This window comes from Talpa occidentalis, unplaced genomic scaffold (assembly GCF_014898055.3).
Source record: "Talpa occidentalis isolate TD23 unplaced genomic scaffold, MPIMG_talOcc4v2.1 talOcc4.12, whole genome shotgun sequence".
NCBI classification, from domain to species: domain Eukaryota; kingdom Metazoa; phylum Chordata; class Mammalia; order Eulipotyphla; family Talpidae; genus Talpa; species Talpa occidentalis.
In genome coordinates, this window is record NW_023601212.1 from 80,698,699 (window position 1) to 80,708,649 (window position 9,951).

At 49.8% G+C, this 9,951-nt stretch overlaps 1 protein-coding gene across 1 annotated transcript in view; it reads right to left on the bottom strand.

Moving 5' to 3' along the window:
- Positions 1-9,453, bottom strand: part of ZAN (zonadhesin) — a 48,590-nt gene extending 39,137 nt beyond the window's left edge. The window contains exons 1-11 of the mRNA XM_054693643.1: positions 9,419-9,453; positions 8,846-8,940; positions 7,153-7,205; positions 6,569-6,715; positions 6,148-6,410; positions 5,914-6,001; positions 5,086-5,238; positions 1,078-1,242; positions 656-747; positions 419-497; positions 164-310 (exon numbers count right to left, since the gene is read on the bottom strand). Coding sequence (XP_054549618.1) covers positions 164-310; positions 419-497; positions 656-747; positions 1,078-1,242; positions 5,086-5,238; positions 5,914-6,001; positions 6,148-6,410; positions 6,569-6,715; positions 7,153-7,205; positions 8,846-8,922 — 1,264 coding nt within the window. The 5' untranslated portion in view covers positions 8,923-8,940; positions 9,419-9,453. The remainder of the gene's footprint in view (positions 1-163; positions 311-418; positions 498-655; positions 748-1,077; positions 1,243-5,085; positions 5,239-5,913; positions 6,002-6,147; positions 6,411-6,568; positions 6,716-7,152; positions 7,206-8,845; positions 8,941-9,418) is intronic.
- Positions 9,454-9,951: the final 498 nt, after the last annotated feature.

A 9,951-nucleotide genomic window follows, 5' to 3' on the forward strand; every position in this document is an offset into this window, starting at 1 on the left:
TTCAACTCCACGCTACCTCTGTCACCTCCACAGCTCTGGCCCCCGGTGGCTTCCCAGCAAACACCCGCTGGCTGACTCATCTCCTATGACACTTCTTCCTCATTCACACCAAGCTCGAGAAGATTCAGTCATTTGTGGGTTGAGGGGTCCTCCATCTGCTCACCTGTATTAAGGGGCACTCCATTGGTATCCATGCCCTGGGTGGGCACATGTTTACTTCTCCGGACCCACTGTCCAGCATTCCCCAATGCCTGGGCCCAGGTACAGAAAGGATAGCCATCATCTTCAAAGTCACACTGAGGCAAGCTCTCTAGGGGATCAAAATGGGAGATTTGAGGACTTTTGGCCATGCTCTCTATCCCTCCTGCACCCCACCCCCCATATGTGAGATCTGTGTCTTCCAGGACCAGGCTCTCACCCCCACAGGGAGCAATGCTGATGGCATCCACTGCCACCGCTGGCTCTGGTGTCTCTCCAAACACGCCCACCACAGTAAACTGGAGAAAGAGAGGGAGGGGGGCTGGGAGTGAGACACAAAGTAGACACCGATGGTGCTCTACTCAGGCCCTCCTCCCAGCACCCAGACCCTCTGTCCATTTCAATACTTGGGGTGCCTGCCATGTGCAAGGAAACCTGACCTCTCTTTCGGCTGTACCTGAATCTGTCCCTGGCCTGAGTAATTGACAGAAACAGGCTGCCAGGTGGGTCCAGGTTGGCCTGAGAAGAGTGTGTGTTTCCGGATATTGCCTGTAAGGGAAGGGATCCAAGACAGAAGTGAGGTTACAAGGATTGAACAACTCCCAACCTATACTCAGAAGGCCGAGTAGCAAAGGCAGTACTCAGTTTATGTTCACCTCCCCCCAGTACAGACACACCCTTCTCTCTCACTCTCCTGTCACTTTTATCTGTTTTTCCAGAATCCAGTACCCTCCCAAAGGCCTGATTCCACTCCAGGGAGAGTCCCATACATACTCCAGATTCCCTGGGCCCTGAGGGATGCCCCACAGTTCCCCATCAGCCCAACCCAGGGAGATGAGCTTCAGGCTAGTGTAAGTCCTGTGACTGCTCCACCCTCACCTAAGACCGACGCGTAGATGATGAGAGCTGCCCCAGGAGCCTGGCCACGGAGGACGTAGTGGAAAGACAGGCTCAGACAGCCAGAGGACTGAGTCAGGGGGCTTAGGAGGACAGACTTCTGGTTTGGTTTTGCATTCTTGGGGTCCAGGAGCATGTAGAAGCCACCTAGGAAGGGAAAGGCATAGGGGAAGTGTCTGGAATTGGGGAGGGATGGAGAAGATGGCGCCGGGACAAGACTCTGCAAGGGTAGAGGCCTAGCCCCAGGGAGCCCCACAGTTGTGTAGGATCAATTGGTGCTGAGGTGGGTCTTCACCAGTTTCATGACTGGCTGAAGCCTTGGATCCTTCCAGAAGTGCTTGGCATGACTGGGTAAGGACATGGGCTCTGCCAGATGAAACAAGGTATCCTCTTAGAAGAAGCAGCCAGAACCTTTTCTTTTGGGTTCTGACTTTTTTTCTTTCCCCCAGAGTCAAAGTTGCATCATTTTCCTTTTTTTTTTTTTTTTAGATTTATTTATGCATACAAGAGCTGGGTTGCAGGCTAGAGGTGCAGGGGGTGAGAGGATTCACCGGAGACAGAGCGGGGAACAGAACAGGCAGACTGACAAAACACACTGCTGAGGGGAGCATCGGATGAGACAGGAGAGGTCTGTTGCACCATATGGGTCAGCTACTTGGCTGGGGATTGAACTCGTGCTGCAATGACTGCAGACAGCTTCATAATGCTGAGACTTAACCCCTTGTGCCACCAGGGAGGCCCCCTTTACTTTTTTTTTTTTTTAACCTACTGGACATGGATGATTCACATACAAAATGATGAGAAAAGAGGGATGTAATACTAAAGGGGCAGGGGAGCTGAGACAACCACTAAGAGTGCACATGTGCGCAGGAGCCCCGCAGTTTCCCGTTGGGTGAGCTAACTCCCACTAGGCACAGGTGGTGGGCTTTGAACAGGAAGAAGGCGGCTGGGAAGGAGCGAGAGAAAGGGAGTAGGAGAGAAACAAAAACGGGAAACAACAGAGAAAGAAGAGGGAAAGGAAACAGCAACTGAGGAGTTGCTGAGGAGTAGAAAAGGGGAAGGGGGTGGGAGAAAGAGAGAGACAGAAAATACAAGCTGGCACGTATAATAGGAAAAGAAAGAGAATTTTTTTTAAAAAATAGAGTCTGGGGCCTCCCCTGGTGGCGCAGCGGTTGAACACTGGGCTGCAAAGTGGCCCGCAGCCTCTGCAGCACCGGTTCGATCCCCAGCCACCGGCGAGGGTCCCACATGGTGCAGCAGACCTCTCCTGCCACACCCGCTGCTCCCCTCAGCAGTGTATTTCGGTCCATCTGCCTGTTCTGTTCCCCGCTCTGGCTCTGGTGAATTCTTTCACCCTCCCGTGCTTCTGACTGTACCCAGTGCTTGTATAAATAAATGAATAAATCTTTAAAAAAAAAAAATAGAGTCTGGAAAGATGGTGGTAGAGTGAAGACCCTGGGCCTGCCTTGTCATTTCACTAGCAACTGGACTGCAGCAGACCCCTGAAGGAAAAACATGATCATAGCACACACTGGGAGCCATAGCCCTGCAGAAAGGGATAGGGAAAAATTTAAGTGGACTGTGTTTATCATAATACTGGGGCATTACAAGCCACAAGAGGGAGGGGTGGCTGCTGCAAGGAACCCTTGTAGGTGCTAACTCAAGAGTCCCTGCCAACATCAGGGACTCTTGAGACCCGGCGCTGCACTATAGAGTTGGCACCCACAAGAGGGGGTGTTACCCTCTCTCTTGGAGAGGAGTTGGAGAGCTACAGGAGCGGGGGTGCAGAGCAAGGATTGCATGCTTGAGACTTTGGCCCTCAATATAGAACAGCTAGAGCCTGATCCAGTGGGGAGAAATGGGTTGGCTCACCTGTGTTGTTTGGATCACCTACTACCAAGTCTGCTATTCAGAACACCTGCCAGCCCTGACCTCAGGGCTAAAACCAAGACAAAAAGTGCACAGCTGCAAAAACCAGAGTTTAAGCATTGCTCCTGTTAATAACAGGAGCAAACACTCCAGGATAAGGCTCTGTGCTGGAAAAGAAGAGAGAACAACTCCCTGTGATGCCATGTCAACTACAGCCTGTGCCCAGTGCTGCCCCCAGTGCTCAGAATAGCCTGGAGGTGGCAGCTCACCCAAGACTATAAGAGAGATTAAGCCTGAGGGGCAGCTAGAGAAGGGGATCACTAAGGTCCCCACTATACAACTCTGTCCCCAAGAGCACAGCAGGCAGCTTGAATCCCTGATGTGCATTGAAGGTGCCCCTTTAGTGTGGTACTGCCCAGGTTCTTCCTTACCCATCATCTCTTGCTGGTCCCGAGTTTCTGATCACTTCAAAGGCAACAGTGTGAAAGTCTGTCCCTATTATAACCCGTAAAAACTAAAAATGAAGAGATAGAAGAAAATACCACAAATGCTACAGAAAAAAAAAAACAAAAACAAAGCCTGAGAGGAGTCTCAATCTAATAGAACTTCAGAACATGACTGAAGAGAAGTTCAGGGTAACAGCTATGGAACTCAAAAAACAAGGATGTGAAATAGCAGAATAAAAACAGAGAAAATACTAAGCAGTTATAATTAGGAGCAATAGTGCTAGGAAATACTATAACTGCATGTCAAAATACAGTTTTATTGAGAGCTTCAACAATAGACAAACGGAAGCAATGGAGAAAAAACTCAAAAGCACAAAGGCAGAGAACACATAAATACGACACCATAGGAAAAAATGAAAACAGTGTAAGAGCCCTTTGGGATAGTGTAAAGACAAAATAGCATCTGTATAATGGGGGAATAAAAGAAAGAAAAAGGCATGGAAATTTTATTTAAAGAAATAATTGCTGAAAACCTGGGAAATGAACCAGAAATCATCATCCAAGAATGCCAAAGAGCTCCAAACAAAATAATAACAGACAGGGCTCCCTGGTGGTACAAGGGATTAAGCACCGCACTATGAAGCAATCCACAGCCTCCGTAGCATGAATTCGATCCCCGGTCAGCCAGGGAGAAACCCACATGGTGCAGCAGACCTCTCCTGTCTTACCCACTGCTCCCTTCAACAGTGTCTTTCGCTCAGTCTGCCTGTTCTGTTCCCTACCCTGTCTCTGGTGGATCTTCTCACCCCCGCATCTCTGGCCTGTACCCCAGCTCGTGTATGCATAAATAAATAAATCTTTAAAAAAAAAATAAAACCAGACATACACATACCAAGGCACATTGTAATAACACTGTTGGAAGCCAAGGACAAAGCCAGAATACTAAAAACATCAAGAGAAAAAAAAGGGTAACCCACAGGGGACACAATCAGACTGTCAGCAAACTTTTCAGTAGAATCATTACAAGCACAAAGGGATTGGGAGGAGATATTTAAAGGACTTAATGAAAAAGTTTTCCAGGGCCTCTCTGGTGGCGCAGGGGTTAAAGACAGCGCTATCAAGCTACCACCAGCCACTGCAGCACAATGTTGATCCCACACAAGTTCCATTCCCAGCCAGGGTGCTGACCCACATGGCACAGCAGACCTCTCCTGTCTCGCCCACTGCGTCCCTCAGCAGTGTACGTCAGTAGATCTGCCGGTTCTGCTCCCCACTCTCTCTGGCGAATCCTCTCAAGAACCCCCCATACCTCTGGCCTATGCCTCAGTTCTTCTATGCAAAAATAAATATTAAAAAAAAAAACCCTGGTATATTGAGTTGGTGCTCAGTAACATTAGTTGAATGGATGAATGAATGAAGAATGCAAGATGCCAGGGGATGGAGGTGTGGAGTAGGCTGGGTCTGGTCTGCCATTTGTCAAGTAAAGCTTGTGGGGGGCAATAGGGGGGAGGTGGGGTGTCTGGAGTTTGCTTCTGCCTTGTAACTTGAGTGAATGGATGCTTAAGGTTGGGAGATTAAGATATAACTATCACTAAATTAACAATTAAGAAATAAACGAATCAGAGGTCACTAGAAGCCCAGAAAGTCAAGAGATGGAAGCAGGACCATTACTTACTCCCAGGGTTAGAGAAGTCATCCTGGGGCCCCACTTTAGGGACCCCCGAAGACCCATTCCTTTGGGTCCATTTGGCCCCAGAGGCACTCGGGACCCAACTCCAGCCACAGAGATCATTTAGGGTGTCAAAGCTACACACCTGCATCGTGCAGACTGAAAGGAAAGGAAAACAGGATTTAGCCTTTTCTACAGGAGGCTGCTCAGAAAAATACAACTCAGTCTAGAATCAGATCCCAGCGTGAGCAATGTGGACCTTCAAACAGACCCCATTCAGCCCCCTAGTGGCTGTATTCCCGGTGCAGATTACCTCACTTGCCCAAGCCTCAGGTTCCACATCTGTAGACTGGGAATAAGAGGACCTGTAAATTAGGTCATGTTCGGGGAGCAGCTAGCACCCTGCCTGTGTTCAGTAAGGTTTAGTTTTTCTCACTCAACTTTTGGAATTTCCCTTCCTTTGAATCTGCTCCCCTCAAATCTCTAACATCAGGAAGAGCGCTAATTGTGGGGATATCTGGGGTAACAGCCAGGGTGAGAAAATAGCCAGGGTTGGCCAAGGGTTTCCAAGATGCAGGACTTCAGTGGTAAAACAGGGACAACCCAGGGCAAACGGGAACAATCACTCACAAGCAGGCATCACCACAATTCCATGCTAAAAGAGAACCCCTCTTTAGGTGCGGCTGCTTCAGGAATCAAAGGTGTGGGATGTGGAAGTAGAGGGAAGCAAGTATCCCTAACTCTGGGAGCAACCAGGGTCACACTTCCTGAGCTATTCCTGCCACCCTGGGCAGATGTACAGGAGAAGGGAGAAAGAGGAGGTACAGGACTCACCCCGATGGCAGGAGCCGCGGTGGATAGAGATGGAGTCCAGGGCAATGTCCAGGTAAGCGGTGTTGCCTCTCACTCCTTCGAATACCAGCTGCAGGAGGGCGGAGGGAATGGCTGCCCTGTGAGCCCCTTGGCCTTGGGTTCCCAGCTTCTTGCATGAATTCAAACGGGCCAAACTTCCTCACCCCACCCCCAGCCACTTTCCCACGGGGATCCAAGTTTTTCCCTCTGCCTCACCCGGCTGGGCAGGATATGCCCCATGGGCACAGTGACAGCAGTGGGCATCCAGGAGGGGCTTTGGGTGTTGACATGTCTCCAGAGCAGGTAGCTTTTGGGGCCCTTGAACAGCAGCAGTTTGAGCTGGGTGCCCCATGACAATCCGAACATGTGATAGGCAAAATGCACACAGAGAGGACCTTTCTCCCATATGGGGGCGCTGCGCAGGCCTGCGACTCCACCCCGGTGGAAGGCACTCGAATCCATATGCAGATAGTAGCCCTCTGGGGGAGGCAGAGCTCAGGATCATGAGGGCCTTCCACCCCAGAGGGCACCCCTCACCTTCCCAGAGCCCAGGCATCCATTCCCAGTGGCCTTCGTCCTGCCTCCCAGGTCTGCCCCGTGCTCCCTCCCAGTGCTCCCTAACCTTAGGTTTCCTCACCTCCATTAGGGTAGCCGCCGGGGGGCCCGGTGCTGCCATTGGGAGGGGGCCCACTGGCTCGAGTCCAGTCCCCGTCATCTGTGGACACTTGGGTCCAGTCACAGAGGGGTTTGGAATTATCCTCAAAATCACACTGGGTGATAATGGCTATAAAGAAAGGGTCGCTGTGAGGCAGGAAAAGTTCTCACAGAGCCAAAAAGAGGGGTTGGGGTAGTAGCAGGATGGTTAAACTTCAAGTAAGCAGCCATGAAGGGTGCAGAGATTTGGGGAAAGAGAATCTGAGGCACAAGTCACCTCTTAGCAGACATCCAGGGGTCACAGAGTGACTGGGGAGTGTGGAAAGCTGAGGTGGGGCGGATGACTGGATTCAGCCTGGGCGCCATACACCATGGTATGGCTGTCGGTCATTTGAATCTGGATCTTTCAGGCAGAGGTTGTACCTCCACGGTCTCCTCTACCCTCCAGACCCCTTGGCCGCCCTTTGTGCTTGTATTACACGTTCATGTCATTGCCTGACCCTGATGTCACCATGGTGGCCACCCCTAGAAGGAAAGACGTCTGAGTAGTCCTGGTGGCCGACTTACAGCTGTCCCTAGAGGTGCGAACGACTTTCTTCCAGTCTGGAGGCTTCTCTTTCCTAGGGGTTGATTTGGAGAAAGAAAAAAGATGTCATATCTGTCATTATCTTGAATCATAAAACTCAGTGATTGTGAGTTCGCCTTCAGTTCTCATCTCTCTCCTGACGCGTGTCTCCCCTCCGAGCTCCTCAGATCTCCAGCGGTTGCTCTAGCCCTCTGTGCCCTGGCTGTGGTGGCAGTGGAGGTTCACATGAGGAGGAACCCAGCCGCTTTATGCCTTAGAGCTCACAACCTAGGGGGTCTCCTTCTTTGCACTAAAGGTCTTGAGTTGAGGCCTTCTTATGCTAAAGCCCAAATTTCCTCATAGAGCAGGGCTTACATGGGCCCCGAGTTGCCAAGTGGGTGCCAGCTACATGCAATTGAATACACAGATGAATAAATAACAAGGGAGCCCCTCTTCACCTTAAGAATTCCGCCAAGGGGCCTCCCTCATGGTGCAGGGGTTAAAGTCTCAGTGTTATCAAGCTATCTCCAGCCACTGCAGCATGAGCTGACCCATGGGTGCAGCAGACCGCTACCATCTAGCCCACCGCTCCCCTCAGCAGTGTATTTCAGTAGATCTGCCTGTTCTGCTCCCCACCCTGTCTCTGGTGAATCCTTTCACCACCCCCTCACCTCTGGCCTACACCCCTGCTCTTGTATGCATAAATGAATAAAATAGGGCCTCCCTGGTGGCGCAGGCAGTTGAGCACAGCGCTGTGAAGCTGTATGCAGCTTGTGCAGCGCCGGTTCGATCCCCCTGGTCTTGAAGCAACCCACATGGCAAGCAGACCTCTCCTGTCTCACCCGCTGCTCCCCTCAGCAGTGTATTTTGTCAGTCTGCCTGTTCTGTTTCCCGCTCTGTCGCTGGTGAATCCTCTCACCCTCCTACGCATCTGGCCTGTACCCCAGCTCTTGTATAAATAAAATAAATCTTTAAATAAATAAACAAAATAAATCTTTATTTATTTATTTATTTGTTTATTTATTTGTTTGTTTGTTTGGGTGGGGGGAGCAGAGCAGGCAGACTGACAAAGTACACTGCTGAGGGGAGCAGCGGGAGGCAGGAAATGTCTGGGCACCATGTAGGACCTTCACCCAGTGACCGGGGATCGAACCGGCGCTGCAGAGGCTGTGGGCAGCTTCGCAACTCAGGGCTCAACTGCTGCACCATCGGGGAGGCCCTCTTTTTTAATTTTTTAAAGAATTCCACCAGGAAGCAGGTTCCCCTCTCCAGGTGGTATGGACCACAGAGGAAGGTCCTCTGTTCTAGTGATGTTTAGGCTTAGGTTTCTGTTTAGGTTCTGCTTGTTCAACAGTCCCCCAAACCACTGTCCCTCATTTGACTTGCCTCCTATTTGAAGTCTCTCCTGTCCTCCTGGGTCTACCCTGGGTTTTGTCCTTTTTCTGAGGATCTGACCTCTCTCTCTTCCCTGCCATCCTTGGACCTGTCTCCCCAGCTCTTCACCTCCTCCCGCTGTCCTATTTTCTCACACCCATGAGTTCCCAGATCTAAGGCTATGGGGCTCCCCCATCCCTGTTGCTCATCCTCTTCCCAGCCTGCCTTCCTCTCCAGGGCTGTGACCTTCATTGTCAGCCTATTGGCCCCTCCAACATGCCCCCTTCCTCCAAGCCTGTGAGCCCCCTGAGCCCAGCTTACCGAATGGGGGCAGGCATGTGGTCCTGGCCCCAGGCAGCCCCAAACAGCAGCACCAGAGTCCAGACTGGAGGAGCCATTCGAGACCTCAGAGGCGGCTCTCGGGGGAGGGGAAGGCACAGTGAGGCGTTCAGGCCACTTTATACACCCCTGACCCTCCTTGCTTGGCATCCGTCCGAGGATGCCATGATAACTGGACAATCAGAGAACACGAGAACACTCTGGGAAGTGAAAACTACAGAGGTGGATATTTAAAATCCAATAAAAGAGTCATACATTGAAATTAAGACAAATAAAATGGGGGGGGGGAGCGGAGAAAGAAGAGAAAGAGACTTGGAGGATTGATCCAGGAGATCTAACATCCAATAGAAGTTCAAAAAAAAGACAAAGGAAAAGAAATTACTTAAGAAAAAACACACAAGTTTTCCCAGACTGAAATACTCGAGTCTCTTGATTTAAAGGGTGCTAATACAATGAATGCAGAGACCCAGGAAAGGTATGTCATGAAATTTCAGAATATCAGGGGTGAGCAGAAGATCCTAAACACTTTCAGACAGAAAAAAGCAGGACACATACTAAGGATCAGGAATCAGCATGGCACCGGCCTTTTCAATAGCAACCATGGATTCTAAAAGCAGTAGAACATTCTCTGCATAATTCCAACAGAAAACCATTTCAAGCCTAAAATTCTATAGTTGGCAACAGTGGCAAAGGCAACTGGAAGGTCAAATAAGTTGAGGACCGAAAATGCTTATTGGCAAAGAATTGAAAAAGACCAGTCGCAGAGGAAGAAATACAAATAGTCAGTAAATACAGGAAAAGACGGTCTGTTTTACCAGTAACAAAGGAAATGTGAATCAAAGCTGCAACTGTCCTATTGACAACAATTTTAAAGATTGATAGCACTGAGTATTGGCCAGGAAGCAAACTAATACTCAAATACATTGATGATAACACTGCATGTTGGTGAAAACTTCCTGGAAAGCAATTTGACAAGGACTGTTATACTTCTAAATGTACATCACTTTGACCCACATCACCTTTTTAGAAACCATCCCACAAAAGTACATTCATATTTGTACATATTTGTATACCTTAAGCAATGAATT